General features: G+C 39.3%; 2 protein-coding genes across 2 annotated transcripts in view; one reads left to right on the forward strand and one right to left on the reverse strand.

Moving 5' to 3' along the window:
• The window catches only part of PKD2 (polycystin 2, transient receptor potential cation channel), a 41,091-nt gene extending 37,135 nt beyond the window's left edge, over positions 1-3,956 (forward strand). The window contains exon 15 of the mRNA XM_084627524.1: positions 444-3,956. Coding sequence (XP_084483650.1) covers positions 444-683 — 240 coding nt within the window. The 3' untranslated portion in view covers positions 684-3,956. The remainder of the gene's footprint in view (positions 1-443) is intronic.
• A 723-nt stretch (positions 3,957-4,679) lies between these two features.
• LOC311520151 (broad substrate specificity ATP-binding cassette transporter ABCG2-like) overlaps positions 4,680-25,096 on the reverse strand; it is a gene marked incomplete at both ends in the record, with an annotated part of 37,360 nt that continues 16,943 nt past the window's right edge. The window contains 8 exons of the mRNA XM_084627422.1: positions 4,680-4,827; positions 5,715-5,812; positions 7,434-7,523; positions 8,972-9,126; positions 10,306-10,430; positions 13,872-13,961; positions 14,531-14,613; positions 24,112-24,356. Coding sequence (XP_084483548.1) covers positions 4,680-4,827; positions 5,715-5,812; positions 7,434-7,523; positions 8,972-9,126; positions 10,306-10,430; positions 13,872-13,961; positions 14,531-14,613; positions 24,112-24,356 — 1,034 coding nt within the window. The remainder of the gene's footprint in view (positions 4,828-5,714; positions 5,813-7,433; positions 7,524-8,971; positions 9,127-10,305; positions 10,431-13,871; positions 13,962-14,530; positions 14,614-24,111; positions 24,357-25,096) is intronic.

The following is a 25,096-nucleotide window of genomic DNA, read 5'->3' on the forward strand; positions in this document are numbered from 1 at the left end:
TCCATGTAAGATGATGAGCTCATTTGTTTCTACTTTGCTTTTCTACTACTTCACACATAGGATTGTGATAACCGAGGTAGACACCTTAGCAATGTTAAGCTGGTGACTATCAGACTCCATTTTGGGTTTATTTACAATCACTTGATCAAAGTCCAGCCAGTGACTAGTTATCATAGTGAATTAACACATCCCTGTGTGAAAGCTCTGTCATACCATGGTAATGGGCACAGTATAAAAACTTCTTGTTGCTATTCTGCAGCTGCTACACAACAGTACCTTTACCTCTTGTTCAGAAGATACAGTGCCGGGTTTAGTCCAAAGCCATACTATGGTATGAATTCATCTGAGATGTCTTTTAGAATATTTTATACCTTCTTCCAGATTTTGTTCACAATCAAATTTGGAAGATTATACTGTGAGTTTGTGTCATTCTTTGTATTTAGGATGAAAGATTGGGACGTGACAATGAAATCCACAGGGAACAAATGGAGAGGTTAGTACGAGAGGAACTGGAGCGTTGGGAATCGGATGACACAGCTTCCCAAATGAGCCACCGCTTGGGAACACCACTTGGACTGAATAGCCAGCCTCGTTCTAGGAATTCCCGTCCATCCTCCTCTCAGTCAATAGAAGGCATTGATGGAAGTGGAGGAGGGAATGGCGGGAGCAACATCCATGTGTAATATTATTTGTCAATGGGTTGTTTTAAAATTTCAGTCCTGTATTATAACAGCAAATACGCTATTTACTATTTGTTTTCCAAAAACAGTGATGAATGTTAAAGCTACCAGTGTCCCCACCTGGGGATTGATCAGTAGGCCATAGGGACATCTAATATACAACCACTGTGTCAGCAGCTGACAGGTGTAGAGTTGGCATAACCTACTTACCCCACTAAATAGGGTGATATTCCCATTGCCACCTACACTGGCTTTAGGACCATAATCCACCAGTAGCATTGCTTAAAGTGGCTGCACTTATAGGATCTGTGCCCAGAGGGTTTTACAGTTTCCCTGTCTTCATTCAGTAAATGCAGCTGTTTTTTTCCTAAGTACTCCCACCTTAAAGCTTAATGCTTGCTATGCAGCAGGAGCTCATTTTGGTTATGTAAAATAGGACTGTAAGAATCTACTTTCCCATTTTGTAACGTTGGAAATTAGTTTCAAAGTTGTTGAAGTAAGTCTCTTCTAAAAGTTTGGATTAATCGTTAGCCAAAAATGCATTTAACTTCTCAACTCAAATGCTTAGATTTCCAGTGCTTTATAATGGAAAATATTATTCTTAAATTCCTATTCTAAAATATATTAATAAGGTGACTTCCTATATAGTTATTCCCGTTAATTATATTTGACACCACTTACAAACAAGTAACACAATCTCTTTCTTCTTCTGGAGTTTTCCTTTAGTGTGCTAAGATTTTTTTAAATTAATTTAAAAGTAACATTCCCTATGTATCAGTGCACTATTGCCTTTTTTCTCTGACAGAAGGTCGTGTTTAGTTCATTTTTATTACGAAGTAGAAGCATATGCAAGTGACATTGTACTTTTAGTGTTTTAAAAGTAGTTCTTTGGGAACTTCTTTACACATGAGAGACAAGGTGGGTATGGTAATATCTTTTATTGGATCAATTTCTGTTTACACTTAACTAATGTGATCATTGTTGTCTTTGTGTCTGTCCATAGCTGGCTTTTAGGGTCAAATTTCCAAATAGAAAGTTCTCTGAGCTCCGTGTCCAAAACTGAACCTACCCTTTCTACAATTACATGCAGAAATTAGGTAAACATTAGATAAGTTGTGAAAAACATCAATGAATCTTGGGGGAAGCAGGGGTAGAGAGAAACTGACATTTTGAACATTTCTGACTAGCTCTAGCAAGTATTCATTCCAATTCAAAGGCAGGGGCCTAATTAGCTTCTTATGTATGCACTTACCTGACCTGCATGAGCAATTGGAGGTATATTTCTGCATGTACACTTTTTTCTGTAGGGAACTTCACTGCAACTTGAAATTGTAGTCTTTAGGATAACCAGCACTTTTTAGTACAAGACTTGTTGGATTTGAGACTGCGGTAGAGCTTTGAAGCAGCAACAGCACTGACAGTGATTTGAGTTTGCTATACAGAAAATTAGAGGCAAGTATGTACAATTTTTGATAGCATATATTTAGATATAGTGAAATATGGGAGTCTTCACTTAAGCTGACAGTTGCCTTAAGACTTATTGTAGGTTTAAAGGGGAACGGAAAACTTAATACTCAGATGAAGTACACAGTATTCTAAGTGCATAGATTTGTAGGATGTAAGAAGGAAAATGTCCATGCCAAAGGATAAGAAGCCTTTTTATTGATGCTGGTGGTTTTCATGTTGTGCTTATTATAGGAATTGCTTCCTGTAATTAACCTTAAGAACCTTATATTCTTGTGTTAGTATTTTTGGTTTGGTATTGGATCAAATACACCTCCAAATATTGCAGAGTTTCCCCATATCTATATATACCAGCACTTGTTGTCCTGTTACGGTGTCATCCAAGACACATTCCATATGATCAAAGCACTTGTCCTTGATAAAAGCAAAACTTTTCATATGTTAAAGTTACGAGAAAGTGCATGTTGAGTCTTAGATGAAGGGACTTCTCCCCTACTGAGAGCTGAAATTTCCCAATAGACTATGGGTCAAGCTCCACCACTGCCAAGTAGACAAGAAATTAATCCAAATGAATTTACATCATAATAGTTAAGACTAAGATTTTATCACAGTTATTTTTAGCAAAAGGCAGGGACAGGTCACTGGCAATAAACAAAAATTCACTGAAGCCGGTGACTTGTCCCTGATGTTTACTAAAAATAACTGACAAAATGGGGCTGATGGGGGGATGAAAGCCTGAGTCCTGCTGTAGCAGGGGTCTAGAACCTGCTGCCACTGTGGCTCACAGCTCTGGGGTCCCCCTGCTGCCTGCGGAAGCTGGAAGCTGGGGGGGGGCCCTATGTCCACAGTGGCTCAGAGCACCAGCTTCCCTGACAGCTTCAGCCCTGCCCCCATGGGGCTGAAACGGAAAGTGTCATGGAGGTCTCTGAAAGTCATGGACTCCTGGACTTCTGTGACATAATCTAAGCCTTAATAGTGTACAAAACCTTCCATTACATTACTGCGTAGGAGGTATATTTCAAGGGGTCAGTTGGCTAATGGTTTGACATATGGTAAGATTGTTTTTGCAAGCTCTAAAAAATTAGCATTTGGTCTATTGGGGCGTAGGAATACCAAAATGCCAGATACAGTATTATATGTCATGTAGTTAAAGTTTAAACCCAATCATCTGACCAAACGATTTGGCTTCACAGGAAAGAGGTTGCTAGTGCTCAGTTAAAGTGATCTTTTGTTATAAAGACAAGACATGTTGGATGTTGCTGCAATATCATGCTGCAGAACTAAGGAAATTTGCATTTGTGAAGCTGTGCCTTTTCAAGACACTACAGCTATCGCTGTGGCTTTAAATGTGTCCTAAAATTGTACCTTTTCTAAACTAATATCGAACAAAGCTTTTCTTTTATTAGTATGTTAATTATGAAAACCAAAATGTCTGCATTCATAGCTATATTTGTTCATCTGTATATTTGTAACGTGTCGTTACTGAATAACAAACTTCATTTTGAAGTGCAGTAAGCTTTCATGGGCTACCCATGTGTGTTGACAATGTGCCATGCAATAAGTACATGGCAACTAGACAAATGTGTTATACATTTTTTATTATGGTTTCATTTTAAGTTTAGATTCTCCTGCAACTGTTGCATAGAAGAAACCTTTTACCCTCGATACAAAGTAAATGTAAAGTCTTTGCATTAACATTTGGTCTTATTAGGAAGCTGTTAATTATGCAAGTCTTCCACAGTTATCAAAGATTTATTGGTCTATAATACTGAGCACTTTACTTCCTAATAAAGATTTTACATATGAAAACCACCACTGTGTATGAGAATTATGCACAAAAATGGGCTGCATTTAAATCTGTCTCCGTATGGTGAGTGTCCTGTATTTGACATGTTGCTTCTCCCTTCCCGCTTCTTCCCATCCCCCTGTACTGTTTTAAAAATTAAAAAAAAAAAAAAAAAATACAGCTACAGGACCACACTGATGCTCCTGTTTGGTGGAACCAAAAGGAAACTGAAGGCCTAGTCAGTTTCACTTACTGCCCTGCCCTGCTGCATGAAGCAGAAGCCTCTGCTAATTAGATAAGAAAACTAAATTCTCATCCAACTTCACTTTATATAGTTTTTTAAACTATATATTTACATTTCTAGGTAGACATGTTCAGATATTTTTTTCAAGTGCTTTCTTCAGCTAGCTGTCTGCCACGATCAATAATGCACACTAAGCCTTTGTTACCTTAGGATGTCAAAGTTGCTTCTCTGTTTACATCTCCCTTACTGCTGATCTGGGGCTTCTATAGCATTCTGTGGTCCCTGGAAATCCCAGGCCTAAATTATAAGCTGTCAACAATCCTCTGCTGTCTTCATGCACATGAGACCTTTGTAAAAGATATAGCTCAGTAGCAAGCAGTATCAGTAAAAACTGAACACAGTTATCAAAATCTTTAATCTTTGAAAATGTTAAACATTTTTAGTCCATTCACTATCAAAACTACCTTGCATTGTGTTATACTAGATGCTTGTTAACTCATCTGAATTAAGAGAACTTCTTCAGGAAGCGCAGTTTCAAATATGCAATTGTAAGGAAGATGAGTGTCATGCATAGAAGAGCCACATAATTCCTCCACATGCCCCAAGCAGACACTTCAATGCCTTGCATTTTCAAATATTCTTCTCCAGTGCAGCTAGTCAATACAAATTAAAGTTTAAAAAGTTAACCCTTTGTAAAGATCTGTAACTGAATATTTAATTTCCCTGTCTTCATAATTTTGCTGAAAAATGCTTTGGTCCAATGCAAACAAACAGAATGGTGACTGAGGATAGATTAACCTGTGTTAGGGGGAAAAAAAAGATTCAAACCTCAACTCTATACTAAATTTGAACCTTTGCTATTCAGTGCGCATCAGCCTGTGTAAATACTTACTCTACTCTGAAGAGGTCTTGGACCTGTAATACTTTTTAGGGCCTCAAGCTAGCAAATTTTGCAAGTTACCATGTTGCATACTGTGGAGAAGAAAAATCTGAATTTATAAGTCTTTGTAAAAAATTTGAAGAGAATAGCTGAGCAGAACCTAGCAGAAAGTACCAGGGCCAAGGAAATTTCTCTTCCCTTCAATATTCTTTGGTAATAAACTATGAGAACTTCTTCAAAGTGCAATTTTAGATATGCAATAAGAAATTAATATTACAAATATACAGCACACATTAAAAATAGTCTGTTGGGTCCTTTTCTACACAGGAAAACTTGTCATGTCCTGAAATGGTTTTCAAAACCATATCTTAAACTGCTCCAGGATCACTACCTGTTCTCTCAAACACTTGCTTTAAAAATTGTCCCCTCTACCTTCTCTAGCACTTTCAGTCATTTAAAATGTCTAAAATGACTTATCTGAAATGAACAGCAAATATTTGAAAACCAGAGACTGCTCCAGAGGCTAAGTATTCAGTTATAAAGCATAGACCCTCTAGCAGCTGAGGCACCAGGAAAACAACAAAAAAATCTCATTCAGATTTGTAGTTTAGTGAACTTGGGCTCCTTGCAAGAACTTGTTTATAACAACTGCATACTTACATTGTAAAAGGACTAGAAGTGATGCAACTTACATTGACCCCAGTCACATTGGCATTCTGGCAAAAGTTTAGACCTGTAAATTCATTAATTTGCAAAGCCTTTAAAGATAAAAACAAAAATAGGTAGTCAAAGGGGAGCCACTAAGCAGGTTTAATGAATTACTACATACTAAACAAACCAACAAAAGTTTCCTTTAAAATGTATATCAAAATTGTAAGCCAAGATCTGAAAAACTGTCTGGAATCAAAGCTTTTTTTCCTAGAGTGTTGAAGAAATCCTTCCACTGAAAACAGTTTTGTCTAATTTTCAGATAATCACATTTAAAGTATTGGTAAAATACTGTGAAAATATCCCCCTTTGTGACTAAGTGCACACGTTGTCTTTGCCATAGGCACAGGGCCTGCTGCTGCACAGACTGCTATTGGGAGACCTGCATGATGGAAACTCATTGAAACAGAGCAAAAATGTCTCTCTGAACTAAAATAATACTACTGGCTCATTTCTCTTATGCTATAAGCCACAATATCTATTCCTTTCAGCTTTTTCTATTTTATTTTATATGACAGGCCTCTGAGGCATGCCACTTTTTTTTCTCCCTACCAGCCCCAAAACACTGATCAGATTGTGTATTCTCTACTAAATTTCATAATTATAATGCCAAAAGGAACTATTGTGATCACCTAGTCTGACCACTTATAATACTCCGGTCACAGAAGTTCCCTAAATTAATTCTTGTTTGAACTAGAGAATATCTTTTAGATACTGTGTTCAGGATTGCAAATCACTTTAAGACACGTGACTGGTCACACAAATCAGAAAATAAGGTCTGAATTATGGTTATAGATGACATAAGTGTATATAGTTCAAAAGATCAGCAACGGGGATACAGCTTTCAGATTAGCACTACTGGGCTCACTGTAGCAATCTTGTATAAACATTTGAAAGGATTGCACTTATTTGTGTTAGTTGTGGCTGATGCCCTTATTGAAATTGGGACTCACTCTGTGTTTGTATATACCTAGCACAGTAAAGACAGTCACTCATCTGAAAAGTTTACAATCTAAATAGGAAAGGTGGAAGAGGTGAGGAAAAACAGGATTTTTTTGTTTGTTTGTTTGGTTGTGGAGCCAACTCTTTTCCCTTCTTGGCAGCTATTGCTAAAATTGACATAATCCAGTTTTTAGATACCCCACCTCAGCCTTACCTAATCTCACTGGTATCCAGGCCTGCTGTTATTAAAATGTTATGGCAATACAGTAAGGGAATTATCCAGTTTCACATGAAATAAGCAATGGCCAAAACATAAGAAATGAAAAATGCAGAGGAGTTAGGAAGTTGTTCATACTTCTAAGAGGAATTGAGAACCACCATTATAGCAGATACTTAAGTTACATTAGTATTAATTATGTATTGTGGAGAGCAGTTCTGCAACCTGCAAAGAATCAGGATGACTCAATCTTTTTCTGGCCTTACTGCTATTTATGATTATCTATTGACCGCATTTTCTTGTGCTATGCTAATTTGTTACAATACGTATCTGAAACGGTGAGACCTATTGCACTGTACTGAGAATGTAGAGACAGGGAGAACTTATCTGTGTAAGTTGTAATTTACCAATTATAACTGGAATAATATTGTTTGACATTATTTCTTACAAGATAATGGTGATCTCTTTCAAAAGGTGTTTCCAGCATAATGCACAGAAAATGTAGCACTCACTGTCAGGCCGTAGCGAGGGATGCTGAAATAGTTCAGCCAGACAAGCCAGGATTCGATGCTTGTGAGATTTACCAGCAAGCCAGAGAAAATCTACAAACAGTAAAGAAACAGTCAAAAGTATGTCATGGGAATTTTGCAGTCCTGCGTCACTTTAGATTTTGATACACTTAAGGGCTTGTGTGCACTTGAAACGTCCTTCCCTCCCTTGCCCCCCCCCGCCAAGGCAGCAGCTAGGTCAACGGAAGAATTCTTCTGTTGGTACTATCTACGAAGGGACTTAAATCATCTTAACTACATGGTTCTGGGGTTTGGATTTTTCATAGCCCGCATGCAACAACCTAATTTTCTAGTGTAGACCAGGTCTTATTCAGTGTACAGAAATAATTCCCATTAATATTAAATGTATACATGCACGATGAGTATAAAATCCTAAATCTGAGCCTGATTCTGTAGGCCTTACCTGCTCTCTGTCAATAGGAACAGGATTAGGCCCTTTGTTACCCGAGATGTTTAGTTGTTCCATGGTCTCAGACAGCAAGGGATGAAATGCAATGGAGTTGTATTTGAGGCAGAAGTTTACTTAGAATCTTTACAGGACAGTTTCTTTCTACCTGGAGCAATAGTGGCCTGTTGGGCCATCACTAGTTTCTTGGCAGGATTTTCACTCAGAAGCACAGGTCTTAAGCCTCCTCCTAAAGCATATGAGTCCTAAGGAACATGAGCCTTTCTCTGGTCTCCAGCAGTAGGAAAGCCTGGAATCTCCCTCAAATCATAGTTGGAGCGTCCCTTTTCTAACCTTTGGCATCCTCAGATAGGAAGAACTCAAAAGAGGGGAAATACAGCAGTTCCTCAGCAACAATCCTCTGACATGACTTAATTATAGAACTAAAAGGCCTAAATCCTGGTCAAGAGAGGCAAGGGGTAAAAAATATAAACAAAACTGTCAGAAATCACCACCACCCTGGAAAAGAAAAGCTCTGGAAGAGCAGTTCAATAGATTATTCTCTTTATAGGTAAGAATAATCCATATCGGAGGGGGACAAAAACAATCACTGAGTTCAAGGACTTTGACTTGGCTCTGGTGTATTCCACAGAATCTTCCAAAAGCTTTCCTCCCTCCTGCAACACTACCGGCAGTTACACCCATACTTGCCAAGGCTATGCAAAATAGTCCCATTTAAGTCATGTAATTCTGCAGAGGTAATAACACCTAAGGAGTCCGAGACCAATCTTACCCAGATTATCAAACGCTAGTCACTTGCAAAGCAATGGGGAACCCGCTGCTCTGGGCTGCTTAGCTTTTTTTACATCTGTTTACTTGAGCTGTCTCACTTTACAGGAGATGTGTTCATAATGTGATCTGATATCAAGAGGAAGGATTAGAAAGTATTCTTAAAATTCCAAAGGGCTCTGCTGATGTGCTTCAAAGCACATATAAATAGATTTTTAAAAACAAATTAATTACACATGGCATTTCATTGTCATCTTTTGTACAACAAAAATTTAAGGGGAAAAAAACAGAAAAATGTATCACTCACAATCATAAAAACAAAGCAAATATTTATGAGGAGATTAGCGACAGCCACAATATCTTGTCCCGTTGCTACAGCCAGAGCCATAGAACTGGCTGTGTGGGCGACTAGTATAAGGGTAACCATCATGATAAAGAACGCCCCAATTGTTGGCTTGAAACCTAAGAAATGGGGGGAAAAAAGTCTCAGTCTATCTTTTCCTAGATTAGGGTTTTTGTGTATACTATACACATACCTCTTTTTAGTACCACAGTACATAGTTTGCTTTTATTTGCAGAAAGGGAGTATCATCAACCATAAAGTGTTCTGTCCTACTGCATGAACACCACTTTAAAGAAAATGAACATCTTGGATTATAAAAGGAATTCAGAATGGAAACCTATATACATTGCACCTATAGCTGAGTCAATTAAAAGGCCAAATAAAGAAGTAGTCCAGCTGCAGGGAAGTAGTAGTAGGGTCATCTCCCTTCCTGCGCACTCAACAACCTCTTTCAAATGCCTCCTCAAAAACCATTTCCTTTGTCTTGTTTTCCACCCTTTATTTTTTACTCTCATGCTATCTGCTCCTCTATATACTCTACTGGTCTATACTTTAAAATATCAGAATCTATAAACAACTGTATAATATTTTCATTTGTATGTGGTTTACTCTCTAATACCCTTCTGATCTACGCTTGCCTAATTTAGAGCAAGATTTTTAATTTTTTTTTTAGTTTCACTCATGGTGAGCAGTCCTACTGATTTGATCGTAGTAGACTGTAATCTCGTCAAGACAGGGATGATGTCTTTTTAATCTATGTTAGGCTCCATACAATGGTACTATATTGTTTATCAACATGAATAGTAATAACTGGACAGATCCTCAGCTGGTGTAAATTGGTGTAGCTCCATTAATGTCAGTGAAGCTATGCCAATTTACCTCAGCAGCAGATCTGGTCCAATAAATTTGTTAGCATAGTTAACTTGTAGAAAAGTCAAGTTCATTAATACCCTTGGGTCTCTTGCTCCATGAGCAGTAGATTAGACAAATCATAAAAAGGCACACAGAATTTGGGAGGAACGCATAAATCAGTGTACAAGCTTACCAAAGCTAACTTCAGATTTGTATTAACAGTAAATAGCTTCAACACATTCTATTTACCAACCTACTCCCAGAATAAAGGTTTTCTGTGAGCTTATGCTAAAGGGAGGGGGGGGGATAAAAAATGGGACAAGGACCGTAGCCCTATAAGGAAGACGTGCAGACAGACCACCCATGGATACCTGAATTATTTGCCAAAGGAAAGAGTGAATGACCACAGTTCATTTTGATGCAGCTTTCTTTTATAGGATACTTGCCTATTAAGAAATAATTTATAGAGGTGAAGATGATGCTTGGTAAAGTCCTCATGGGTATTAGATCAGCCATTATCTTTGAGAAAAAATATGCAGATACTCTGTAGTAACCACTGATATATTCATGTCTAGAAAACAAATATATATGTATATTATAGATTATATTTCAGTAATGAAGCCATATAGACTGGGATTTTCAAAGCAGCCTAAGGGAGTTAGACACCCAACCGCCATTAATTTTAATGAGATCTGGGCACCTAAATCCCTGCCATCATCTATAGAGACCAACTTTAAAGAGCTCCAGAAAGCTTATAATACAGGGTACATTGGAGTACTGATTAAGCTTCTCTTGTTGTTCATTATTTTGTATAGTTTAATTAAGCACTATATTATTCATCTCACCTCTAATCTAAACAATCCCAGTTTCTTCAATCTATTTTCATATGAAACTCTGTCCGTGCCTCAAATCGTTATCACCTTCTCTGAATCCACTCAATTTCTGCTGTACCCTTTTTGAGATTGGATGACCTGGACTGAATACCATATTCCATCCTTTGTGGTGAAGACATGCAAAGAAATCATTTAACTTCTCTGCAGTGTTTATATTCCTTAATTGTTCCCTTTACTTCCCCGACAGTCTAGTTGATTTATTGATTCTGAGGATATACTTACATATTTCCTTTTTTGATTTTGTGTCTTTAGCTATTTGCTCATCATAACCCTTCTTAATCTTCCTTATTTATATCTTACATTTTTATCTTCCATAGTGTATGCTCCTCTTTACTCGCTTCACTTTTCATTTTTTTGATTCATACTTTACTTAGCCTGAAAAACCTCTTGAACTTTGCCATTTGACCATACTGCTTTTTTCTTGCCCTCCCGGTACTACTTTTGGTTAAAAGGAGATGCATCACTTCTGTGAATTATATAAACTGCTTAAGCAGGCTCCATGCTGATTCTAGTGTTTTCTATCCCTTAATTTTGACTTTAGAGTCTTTTTGATTATCTTCTTCATTTTTCAAAAAACCCCCACCTCCTTGCTCAAGTTTAGTGCCACCGTGCTAGTTTTTGGTATGATTTCTCTCCTACAAATGTTCAGTTTAATTATTTTGGTGGTCACTATGCCTTAGTAGTGGTTTGGTTATAGTTACTTCTTGGACCAGCTCTTGTGAGTTTCATTTAGGACTAAATGGAGAAAAGCCTGTTTAGGCTTATCTTTGCTGCAGAGTTAATTTGGTCTGTTACTCGGGTGTTGCTCCTGTCCACAAACAGAAACATCTTACACGAGTTGGTAACTTTACACCGGAGCTCGTTGGCCCATCCTTGGCTATAGGCTAAAGCCCAGAAATGTTAATACTGAGGGTGGTAGCCCACCGACTGTACTGTGGACACAGACTTTCTTACATGTGCCCTAGAACAGTGGTTCTTAACCAGGGGTACACAGAGGTTTTGCAGTGATACATCCACTCAACTAGATATTTGCCTAGTTTTACAACAGGCTACGTAAAAAGCACAAGCAAAGTCAGTACACACTAAAATTTCATACAGTGACTTGTTTATATAGGCTATATACTATACACTGAAATGTAAGTATAATATTTATATTCTAATTTATTTATCTTATAATTATATGGTAAAAATGAGAAAATAAGCAATTTTTCAGTAATAGTGCGCAGGGCCGGATTAACGCAGGGGCTTTAGGGGCTGCAGCCCAGGGCCTCGGGCTAAGGGGGCCCCGGCGCAGCAGGGCTCAGGCAGGCTGCCTGCTTGCTGTGGCTCCACACCGCTCCTGGAAGTGGCCAGCTGCTGGCACATCTCTACAACCCCTGGCGGGGGGGAGGCGGCTACATGTACTACCCCCACCCCCAGCACTATCCCTGCAGCTCCCAATGGCCAGGAACTGGCCAATGGGAGTTGACGGGGTGGCACTTGCAAACGCGGGCAGCGCACAGAGACACGTTGTCCCCCTCCCCCCAGGGGCACGCAGAGACGTGCCTAGCAGCCGGCCGCTTCCAGGAACGGCGTGGGGCTATGGCAGGCAGGCAGGCAGGCAGCCTGCCTGAGCCCTGCTGCATTGCTGGCCAGGAGCCACCTGTAGTAAGTGCCTCCTGGCCAGAGCCTGCACCCCAATCCCCTGCCCCAGGTCAGAATCCCCACCTGCACCAAACTTGCTCCCAGAGCCCGTGCCCTTCACCCTCTCCGGCACCCCAGCCCAGAGCCCCCTCCTTCACCCAAACTCCCTCCCAGAAAGAAAGTAATATAACAGCTGTTCTAAGGTAAGAAGGAGGCTATTTTGAATTAACTTAACTATATTCTACGTGTTTTAACACTGAAATGTAACCACAGAACAGCTTTATGTTTATTAAAAGGCAAGTTTAGTATAGCGTTAATAGCCTCGATGCCATAATTGTGATAATTTTGTTTTAAATTAGGAACAAGACTTGTATACAGGGGCCCCACAAAATCACAAGAGAGTTAATCCGGCCCTGAGAGTACGCTGTAACACTTTTGTATTTTTATGTCTGATTTTATAAGCAAATAGTTTTTAAATGAGGTGAAACTTGTGGGGGTACTCAAGACAAATCAGACTCTTGAAAGGGGTACAGTAGTCTGGAAAGATTGAGAATCACTGCCCCAGAATAAGCATTTCTAAGAAACCCCTATTTAAAATATCAAGCAATTGTTTCTCTAAACTTTGTAACATTTGCTTATTTTACATGTGAGCTGCTGATTGTGGCGAGAGAAAGTTATATTTAAATTCTGCATCCAGCCAATAAATCTTATAGTAGCCTCACTCTTCTCAAATGGTATCTGTGACAGGGCCTGAATGGCCAAGTGAAAAAAATTAATATTTCCTAAAACTCCCTTAATCCTGTTTATATTCTGCTTCTCCTTAAACTGCTACTTCTCCAGGAAAGATTTATAGCCACAGTGACTTTCTTCAATCCCTCTTCCTGAAGATAGGTGTTTTGCCTATTCAATCAAGAAACAGGAACACCACCCACAGCTGTAAAAGTTGTTCTATGTTTCTCACACTTTAACAATGCCATATTCCTCAACTGTGAAAATCAATTACCTGACATCACAGATGTGAAAACTGACTTTTTATGCTAGCTGGCAGGAGAGTTTTTGACCGTATCTATTAAACGTATAACAATGACAACCAGTTTCTGGTTTGGGGGCTATACTTCTATTGAGAGAGACTAATAATCAGGGGTAAGATTGAATAGGACAAAGTGGTAGTAATCTATTCAAGCTCTGCCTCCAGCTCCAGAATAGTTGGGTTTTTCTATTAAAATGATCAGCAGTCAGTTATCAGTGCTCATATTCTCATTATCATTAAACTTTTGAGTTAATACCACAGAGAAAGAGCTGGGATAGTTCACATCTATCTTAGGACCAAATGCAAAGCTGTGCCTTCAGTAACAAATTCATCACTAGACCCTAATGATGACGGATAGATAAGGGGTTATCTACATGGGGAAGTTAGTGTATAAGTTAAAGGTAAACTGATACAGCAACAAATAAAACAACACGCAAAGCTTTCTATTACACAGGGATTTACCTACATAAATATCTTTTTTTCTGTGACAAAGAGTTCAATGGTTGTAACACTGCTCAAACACTGATTGGTGGTCAAAAAGAATAAAGCACCAACTCTGTGGAAAGAACAAACAAAAGCAAGACAATTAGCTACGCAAATAGCTTTTTTAGCTAATGAGGAAGGAAGAAAATTTATCAGAGGGAGATGGGTATGCTGTTACTACATGAAAATGGAATACAGATGCAGGAAGCAAATAAATTGTTTAGTGGAAATAGTTCCCTTTTGATCATATGTTAGAAAATAGTCAAACTTCTGGCTGAGGACAGATGGAAGCTGCTTCCCATGTAGTCCATCAACTACCTTTACTGTATGTACCCTAGGTACTGCTCCATGTAACATAATCTTATGGAGCCTATAAACTCCTCAGGGTAGGGACTGTCTTTTTGTTTGTGTCTGTGCAGTGCCAAGCACAGTGGGGTCCTCAACTGTCTCTTGATGCTACCATGACACGAACAAGCACTGTTTTTCCTCTCTCACAGATACTTCTTAAAAATGTAATTTATATTCTACAGTACGTAGCTGTCTCCTTACTTCAGCACAAGAACAGAGGCTAAGTAAAAATCTAAACAAAATGAACTACAGTGTATGCCCTACTAAAATTGTTCAGTTCCCATGTTTACTAACCTGTTCTGAATGCCACTGGAATCATTTTTTATTCCAGAGAAAATGGCTCCTACAACTACTCCCAGACCGGTTGTAATACACAGCTGAAAGAAAAATCAAGTAAGCTTTTGCATTTTATTACAGATAATTATAATAGAAAATTATAATAACTACAGTAATAACCTAATTAAACAGCAACAGCAGTTACTCATTAGTGAAGTGACAAAAATGTTTTTACAAAATACTCTACAGTATTTTATTGTATTCTATTTTCATTCTAAGTTCTGACAAGAGTAATGTGTCACTGTTCAAACAAATTTCAATAAACTCTTAGACTTTATTTGTTCAACTTCTATAAACAATTTAATGGTAGAAGATGTATGGCTAACTACTGTACAGCTCAAAGGTGGTAGGATTGCTTCAAACAGATATTAAAACTGATTTAATGAGAGAGATCCAGAGATATGCTCCCTACTGGAAAATAAACACCTGGTTCATTCACTGTTGCCTCAGAAATCAGTTACAAGATCAATACAGAAAATCTGTAGAGTAGCCAAAGCAGGTCTGCAATGAAAACTATGACAACAATGAGAGAAAATAGTTGGCATTCCGGAATCTTGCAGATGAAGCAATATGAATAGCATCTACAAAAAACTGACGTGCATCTGTGGACCAGGAAAAAAAAAAGTGTGATATTCAGCACAGAAGATGACGTAGGAAGATAATTTCAAATTTGTCAATTTATGTCTTCCTGGAGAGCTCTCTTGGATGACATCAGAAGCTTGCCATCAACCATTTTAAGAGGTCAACTGATCATATAAGCAAGATAGAACAAAACCAACTTTAACATTTTTTGAGAAAAATCAGTAAGTCTATATATCAGCTCAAAAGTCACTCCTCACTAGGGTTTCTGGATGTCTTCATCAAGAACATAAAGAATTTAACATAGTCTTTGATGGTTATTTGTATCTATTTGAGAATTTGCAGTCAGGACAAGTGTCTACGTTGTGATTCTTTCCTCTATATCAGAAAGAGAGCAGAATATATTACGGAAATTACAAGGAGACTTGCTTTCTATGTATCTATGGTTAACGGTTTCATAGTTTTATAAATTTAAGACCAAAAGGGACCATCATGATCTTTTAGTTTGACCCCTTGCATAGCTATATAATATCACCCAGCAAATCCTGCATCAAACCCAGTAACTTTTTTAAAGGCATACAATCTTGATTGAAAGATTACAAGTAATGAATAATTAATTGTGATGTATGATTAAAATATGATCACGTATATCATTCTTGCTGTTATACAAATGTAACAAATCTTATACCAGGTATGCCATGTAAAGTAACAATGGAAAAGTTACAATCTATCAAATATGATTATCCTGTTTGTATGCATGTATCTTTTTACCTCAAGTTATGAATATTGACTGTATACCTGTATTACAAATAGAAAAGGAGTACTTGTGGCACCTTAGAGACTAACCAATTTATTTGAGCATGAGCTTTCGTGAGCTACAGCTCACTTCATCGGATGCATCCGATGAAGTGAGCTGTAGCTCACGAAAGCTCATGCTCAAATAAATTGGTTAGTCTCTAAGGTGCCACATGTACTCCTTTTCTTTTTGCGAATACAGACTAACACGGCTGTTACTCTGAAACCTGTATTACAAATGTGTTTGCTCCTGGAGTAACACCTGCAAGGTAGTTGGCATTCAGTCTAGCCAACACATTGTGAATGAACCATTCAAGTTGATGGCCCATTAATTAATATAATGAGCCACAGAAAAAAATCTTATCCCCACTCGATGTGCCTTCCTGATGACATTTTAACCAGAATATGGGGTAATGACTGCACCTATGACTCATCAAAGTGTAAGCAGTGTCAGGATGAGCTCCACCCTGACATCTGGTGGTGAGGTGTGGCAAGTTGTGGAAAAGGACTTCAGGGGCCGATCTCATTTGCATAGGCACACCCACCACGCCTAGAATGAGACCATAGCTGCCCAAATGGTCACTTTGGCTGCTGTGGGATCCCCAGTGTCTCTGTTATTGGGGCAGGAAGAATAAATTGTTATTACCCTGATTATGGGAACTGTACGTGGCCTTTTGTTATGATGGAGGGATTCACCATCAACTAAGTAGCACTCACTAGGCAAGGGTCATGGGTTCCAAAACTGTGTGAATGGAGAGAGGCTGGGGACAAGTATTAATACTTGGTGGCATGGGCCCCTTGGTGAGGGCCTTAAATGCTAATTGCACTTTCTCCTCTCTCCACTGTGGAATATCAGAGCTAATTTTGATTTCATTAGAAGTCTAGTTATAGGCTGCTGAGCTCATTTTGGGCTGACAGTGCACCAGCCCTGGGGCTCCCCTACTACAAGCTGAATTCACCTAAGAGCTGAAATCACTGAGTGTTGTGTTAAGTAGTGGGGGAGCCTGAAGATATATTGTGGAGCAGTTTGTGGGACGGCTGGAGTGCCTTGTGGACTGGCTGGTGAAGCAGTTCGACACGGAGCAGTTTGTGGATGGCAGGAGCTGCTTGTGGGCCGTGGAGCTGAGCGAAGGAGTTCGTGGGGCGGCTCGCAGAGCAGAGCGCAGCTGAGCAAAGGAGTTCGTGGGGCGGCTGGCAGAGCGGAGCGCTGCTATGGAGCTATGGGGCGGTCAGCTTCAGATCATGTAAGGTGCCTCTTACCCCCGTCCCATTTCCACCCAGGTTGGGAGGTAAAGCTCCGCAGATAAACTTTCGAACTCTGGGACTGCCCTGACCAGGGACAGAGACTTTTGGGGCATTGGACTTTTGGGACTTTGGGTGATTTGGGGTTGCTGGACTCAAGAACCAAAGGGAAAAGGGCATGCCCCAATTTGCTTGGGGTGGGTTTTTTTGCTCATGGGTTGTGTTATGAATCCTGTTGGTGGTGTTTCCCCAACATAATGCCACATTGTTTCTCTCTGTTATTAAAAGGCTTTTGCTACACTCAGACTATGTGCTTGCGAGAGGGGAAGTATTGCCTCTTGGAGGCGCCCAGCGGGGGGTGGTATATATTTGTCCCAGGTCACTGGGTGGGGGCTCGAGCCGGTTTGCATTGTGTTATTGGAATGGATCCCCTAGATATTGAACCCGGCCCTTGTTGCTGCCAACTCTGATGGGCAGAAGGGTTACAAAAGCATGAAAGGGCACATGAGTAACTCATGTGACCCTGGACTCCATCTTGTGCCTGTACTTTTCCACAAATTAAGACTGAGAGCTTTCCCTCCACATGGGAGAAGGCATAAAAGGCCCTGGAAGCATCTCCATTTTGACTCCTTCCTGCTCTGATCTCTGGACTTACACTAAAAGGAGCATTCCAAACAATGGGCTGAGGACCTTCCAATCTTTTGGGAAGTTACCAGAGATTTTACAAGCCAGCAGTTTATTCCATCACTGCTACAAACCTGCTCCAAGAACTTTGCAATGAGCGTATGTATTTGTTTTCCTTGAGTATTTTAACTCTCCCCTCTTTCTTTTCTCTTAGAAATAAACCTTTAGATATTAGATACTAAAGTATTGGCAACAGCATGATTATTTTATAAGATCTGAGTTATATATTGACCTGGCTATACGGGATTAGAAGAACCCTGTGATGAAAATGGTTTTAAATAACCACTCATCATATAGTCTGCTGTCTGGCTGGTGACAGAAGGGCTTGAATGCCTAAGGAGACTGCATTTCTGACTTCTTGTTAACCAGTGTGGTGACACAGAAGTTTACTTTTGTTACTGGCTTGGTATATTTTATGGAAGAATAACCACCAGTCTGGGGGTGACTCTGCCCTATTTCTCAGCCGTTTGTCCTGAATCTGGTATTCTCAGCAGTGAACCACTGAGGCACGGTGACATCTACCACTTTCCTTGGATATCTGTTCCAATCACAAGTAGTAGATACCTTCTCCCTGAGTAGGTACTTACAGTCTGTGCTCAAGTCACCTCTTAACCTTCTTTTCAATAACTAAGCATGTTGAACACTTTAAACTCTTAGCTATAAGGTATCTTCATACTTTGAATCATTCTTGTGGCTCTTCTCTAAACATTCTGTATGTTTAACACCAGAAGTAGAGATAGCATTCCAGTGATGGACTCACCAATGCCATTTCCAGAGGTAATATCTCCTCCTTTCTTCTACTCCATATTGCCCTGTTTATAAATTTAAGGTTCTTGTTAACTCTTTTAACTATAAAAGAAAAGGAGTATTTGTGGCACCTTAGAGACTAACAAATTTATTTGAGCATAAGCTTTCGTGAGCTACAGTTCACTTCATCGGATGCATTCAGTGGAAAATACAGTGGGGAGATTTATATACATACAGAACATGAAACAATGGGTGTTACCATATACACTGTAACGAGAGTGATCACTTAAGGTGAGATATTACCAGCAGGAGAGAGGAGGGGCGGGGGGAGGACAACCTTTTGTAGTGATAATCAAGGTGGGCCATTTCCAGCAGTTGACAAGAACATGTGAGGAACAGTGGCGGGGGTGGGGGGGAATAGTTTTACTTTGTGTAATGACACATCCACTCCCAGTCTTTATTCAAGCCTAAGTTAATTGTATCCAGTTTGCAAATTAATTCCAATTCAGCAGTCTCTTGTTGCAGTCTGTTTCTGAAGTTTTTTTGTTGAAGAATTGCAACTTTTAGGTCTGTAATCGAGTGACCAAAGAGATTGAAATGTTCTCCGACTGGTTTTTGAATGTTATAATTCTTGACGTCTGGTTTGTGTCCATTTATTCTTTTACGTAGAGACTGTCCAGTTTGACCAATGTACATGGCAGAGAGGCATTGCTGGCACATGATGGCATATATCACATTGGTAGATGTGCAGGTGAACGAGCCTCTGATAGCGTGGCTGATGTGATTAGGCCCTATGATGGTGTCCCCTAAATAGATATGTGGACACAGTTGGCAACGGGCTTTGTTTCAAGGATAGGTTCCTGGGTTAGTGTTTTTGTAGTGTGATGTGTGGTTGCTGGTGAGTACTTGCTTCAGGTTGGGGGGCTGTCTGTAAGCAAGGACTGGCCTGTTTCCCAAGATCTGTGAGAGTGATGGGTCGTCCTTCAGGATAGATTGTAGATCCTTGATGATGTGTTGGAGAGGTTTTAGTTGGGGGCTGAAGGTGATGGCTAGTGGTGTTCTGTTATTTTCTTTGTTGGGCCTGTCCTGTAGTAGGTGACTTCTGCGTGTCTTCTGGCTCTGTCAATCTGTTTCTTCACTTCCGCAGGTGGGTATTGTAGTTGTAAGAACGCTTGATAGAGGTCTTGTCAGTGTTTTTCTCTGTCTGAGGGGTTGGAGCAAATGCGGTTGTATCGTAGAGCTTGGCTGTAGACAATGGATCGTGTGGTGTGGTCTGGGTGAAAGCTGGAGGCATGTAGGTAGGAATAGCAGTCAGTAGGTTTCCAGTATAGGGTGGTGTTTATGTGACCATCGCTTATTAGCACCGTAGTGTCCAGGAAGTATATCTCTTGTGTGTACTGGTCCAGACTGAGGTTGATCGTAGGATAGAAATTGTTGAAATCATGGTGGAATTCCTCAAGGGCTTCTTTTCCGTGGGTCCAGATAATGAAGATGTCATCAATGTAACGCAAGTAGAGTAGGGGCGTTTGGGGATGAGAGCTGAGGAAGCGTTGTTCTAAGTCAGCCATAAAAAAGTTGGCATACTGTGGGGCCATGCGGGTACCCATAGCAGTGCCACTGATTTGAAGGTATACATTGTCCCCAAATGTGAAATAGTTATGGTTGAGGACTATAGCACTGCACTGTGAAGTCCCATTCATGACCCGTATGTCCTTTTAAGGGGCCTTTCCTGGACACAGCTCTCCATCCTATACATATAGACTACATTCTTTGTTCCTAGATCCTGCAGTTGTCTCTGTTAAAATGCATGTTGCTTGACTGTGCCCAGCTTACCAAGTGATTCACATTGTTCTGTATAAGTGACCTGTTCTCATTATTATTTAGCACTCGACCAATCTTTTTGTCATCTGCAAACTTCATGATGAATAATTAAGGCCATTAATAACATTTTTGCACAGTGTTGAACCAAGAATTGATGTCAGGAGAATCCCAGTAAAAACACCCCACAAAATAACTGGGGAGGATGTGGTCAAGATGAGGGAAGAGATTAAAAGAAAGAGTACAGGGCAGTCAGAGGAAAAAGGCCCAGAAGAGAGCATAGGTAGAAGTCCTCTCCCAGAAGGGATGGGACTTTAAAAGAATCTGGCCAGAGGGTCGGGTCCTGAACATAGGAAACTGTTGGAAAAAGCCACAAAAAAGCTGATCCATAATGGTTGTGCAGCAGCCTAACCAAACTCAAAAGTGTCTAAAAGCGTGATATCACATTCCTCTACAAGACCTACTTTCGATAAAAGCATATTGATTGGCATTATTTATATTTCCATCTTTTAATCCTTTATTGCTCTGGCAATAGGACTTTTCAGTCAGTTCCCCCAAAGCATGTCAAATGTATTTCTTCACAAAAGTCATTAGCTTCCAAAGAAGCACAAGGGCAGCTCCTCTAGAAATATACCTATAAAAACAAGTTGTCCCTTGCCTGTTCAATGTCTTATTTATTGATATTATTTTAAAAGAGCCTCAAATGTTTGTTTAAATACACAGTTGGCACTTGGGAAATTCTAGGAGGTACCAGACTGATTGAAGGGTGATAATTCAGCCACTAAACCATGAGAATTTTCATATTCGAGGAGCCCAGAACTGAGAACTCAAGATTGACAAAGGCTTTCTTGTACTAGATAAAAACTAGCATCCCTGCTCTGCTGATGAGGAACAATGGTAACAAAAGCAAAAACTCCTAACATAATACAAACCAAAGTGAGAATAAATCTCATCTTTTATACAACAAATATCCTCAGAGTTTGCTTTACAAAATGTGTATTTCTAATATTTCCAGCTCAAACAAATATATTCAAAAATAGAACTAGTTTAATAACTATAGCAAAAGGATCTTTAGTAAACTAAGTGCGGAGGAGGGTACAGAGACATTGCTGAAGTAAAGAGAAATCTCCTTCCCTTTTGTACTGAAATAATAAAGCAGAAAAGAAATCACTTCTAAACTATTATTTCTTTCAAATGCTAGGTTCAAACTTAATATTTTTTTAAAGTAGCAACTTTTTGCTTGTAACAAGGGTTGTATTTTTAAGTCTATTCAATAATGGATCTAGGGGGCGTGGAGGAATTGAACCATATTAATAATTTATTTCACAGTAAAGCCCAATAGAAAGGTTTTTAAAGCCTAGCGATTCCAGAACAATCCAATTATTGTTAGTTTTAAGCCAACAGAAACATGAATTTTTCCAACAGATAAAAAAGTATGAATGACTTTAATGACATAATCAGAATGATGAAAATTTGTACATGATTATTTCTTAATATGTAGAAGCAAAAAAAAAATCTCAGCAAAAATGATGGTGTCAGGCAGTTCAGACATGGTTAAGCATGAGGGATGCATGAGTCTTAACACTATAAAGCATTTCATACGTGGTACTGTATCACTAAGAATCTGCTGAAAGGACCAAATGTCAGGGATAATTCAGCCACTAAGCTAATTGTAGTGGAAAACAAGGATCATATCAAGACCAATTTGGAGAGGATTAGCAAAGACGGCTTAGTGAACTGTGTACCATTTATAGAATGTATTTGAAATCCATTCCTAATGAGGTTTGGGAGATAGAAAAGATTGTGAGAAAGAAAGTCAGGACCATTAACCCTGGAGTATTATAAAGCTTGAGAGTATAATTCTTGTCACAAGGTCAAGCTTTTACAAACCAATTATTAGGGATATCCATAATATCAACATACAGATACACACCCAGAAACCTTTTAACTTGAGAGATACTGAACAGCTCTCCTGTATGCTGGTGACCATAGTTTTTTGGAAAAGTTTTGCGTCATTGTTGGAAAAACGCTCACAAAGGTTTGATTGTGTCATTTAAGTATAGTTCAGTGCAGAGCAATGCAGACAGGCATTTAAGTACAGTTCAGAGATGCACTGAGCCAATGAGAGCACAAAAAGGCATTCAGATAGAATGTGTGCTGGAGCTCCTGGGCATGAGGACTCTGCATATGCAGTACTTCAGTGCTTTGTAGGGCGAAGCCTACTCCCCTGCATGGCTGTCCAACATTGGTCAGTGCATAAAAAAGGCAGAGTCATGATCTCACTTCCTATCTGCCCCTCCTCACCCTTTTGGGAATGGGAGTAATATGGGAGCAGTCCCTGCAATCCCCACTTTACGGGGCAGCAATTCTGCCTGATCCTTACATGGATTATCCAAGTGAGGGAGGGAAGGCTTCTTGTGCTCCCGTCTTTTCACTGGCCACCATTGTAGGGGTGGGGCATATCCGTGCGTACCATTTATATTATTAGTTGCTATTAATCTATCAATTCTAAATAGTTTATCAATCCTTCCATTTGCTGCTCCAGAAGTGTACATGTGAAGCAAAGGTAAGAAAAGGGAACAATATGATCTATCCTAGTTCGAACCCACAATATGATAGTCAATACATCAAGAAAATGTAAAATAATATTGCTTTATCATTGCAATTCAAAGACAATTATACTATAAATCTACAGAGGCTCTACAAAGAGTGACAATTTAGTGGCCAGACTGTGCCACCTTTACTCATACTGAGTAGTACATTGCGCTGTGAGTTGTTCCATTTAAATCAATGGGACCAAATGCAGAATATAAGATATTCCATGTAAATAATGGTGGCATGATCTGGCACAAAGGGTCTGATCCTATTTTCACGAACGTCAAAAGGAATTTTGTCTGTGTTAGGATTACAAGATCTCATTTATTTCTGAAAACACAATCCTCTGTTTTGGATATGAATGTTATCAAACAGACAGCGTTCTGACATTATTGAATGATGAAATATAAAGAAATGTTGGACTGTGTAGCAGAAAACCTTTGTTTACCACATACAGTAGACCTCCATGGTTACTAACACCTTGGGAATGGAGGTTGCTCATAACTCTGAAACGTTCATAACTCTGAACAAAACGTTCTGGTGGTTTACAACTGTAAAAGTTTACAACTGAACATTGACTTAATACACCTTTGAAAAGTAAAAGAAAAATATTCCTTTCCCTTTATTATTTTTAGTAGTTTACATTTAACACAGTAGTGTACTGAACTTGGTTGTTGTTGTTTTTTCTTTTTAGTTTCTGCTGCTCACGATTCGTGTACTTCTGGTTCCAAGTGAGTTCTGTGGTTGACTGGTCAGTTCATAACTCTGGTGTTCGTAACTTTGAGGTTCTACTGTATTTGATAATTAGCAAAAATGCCAAGGGCAGCACGGACAAAAATGAAGGTCTATCGATTTCTCTGTTAATATGATCTATGACTATGTAAAGATTTCCACTTGAAATCTCCACAGTGATTTCCACAGTGAAAGACTGTTTAAAGTCATATTGTTGGCTAATCAATTGGAAGTTTTTTCACTCATTTCTTAATTATCAGAAGCCAACATTTTATATTTCAACCCAATTCATCTTCAGAAAGAAACAGACTGTAACTGTTCATGTTTTAAAGATTCACTACAATTACCTGGGCCATGGAGCTTTGTGGGTTATAGATCAAGTTTTTAAATGTGCGTCTGGACACCCACTTTAGCTGGTGAAAGAAGGAAGTGCTGTATGTGATTTGTTGGAAATCTGCACTCATCTTCCTTTTATTTTCCAAAGACAGCTTCTCTAATTCTGCTTTTGTTTCTTTGTAATAAGGGGAACTGGAAAACAGCTCTGCTAATTTCTCAGCAATAGTCTTATCACCACCGACCTCTTCAATGGTTTCTTCAGGTTAAAAAGAAAAATATTGTTGTAGGAGCAATAGCAGTAGAAAGCTAAAGACGCAAATTAGTTCATGGCAGTTTAGGTATACTGAAGTCATTCCCCCCCCCCCCCCGAAAGGGCTACATTTTATCCTCAAAATCTCTTACCATAAATAAATAGAGATCAGACTGAACCAGAATCGCACATCCAAACCTACAGAATGTTGCAGCAATTCAGATCAGGATTCAAGCTTCAAAGCTCAAGTTTATTTCCATATCGGGCACAAAGGAGAATCCCAGCAATGGGATAGCTAGGACCAGTTTGTGGACCATGTGGAAATGTTTGTGGAAATGATAACATGCACTGTACAAATTATTGCTGGGTACAATTTATTGCTGGGTATTTTAAATGAATACAGTTGTGGCCTAGTTCAACCACATCTATTGCCTCCTACCTTTTTTTCCAGGGTGGCCAGAATATCTAATGGCAACCAAACATGTCCCAGAATAAACTGTGTGGTTCAGATGCCAAGACTGTAACACAATTTTCTCTCCATGTTCTCAGGGAGCTTGTATTTTCTGAATGCAACTCCCCAAGAAGTTCCCTGAGAATGTAAAGCAGAAAACTACGTTAAAATCTTGGAGACTGAATCACACAATCTAGCCATAATCTTACCCACAAGTAACTGCGGGCACAAAATTAGAAACAAAAGAGTTCCGCTTTTAGACAAGAAGCGGCATATGGAGCAATGCTCCAGTATG

Source organism: Lepidochelys olivacea, assembly GCF_965140295.1.
Source record: "Lepidochelys olivacea isolate rLepOli2 genome assembly, chromosome: 4".
NCBI lineage: Eukaryota > Metazoa > Chordata > Testudines > Cheloniidae > Lepidochelys > Lepidochelys olivacea.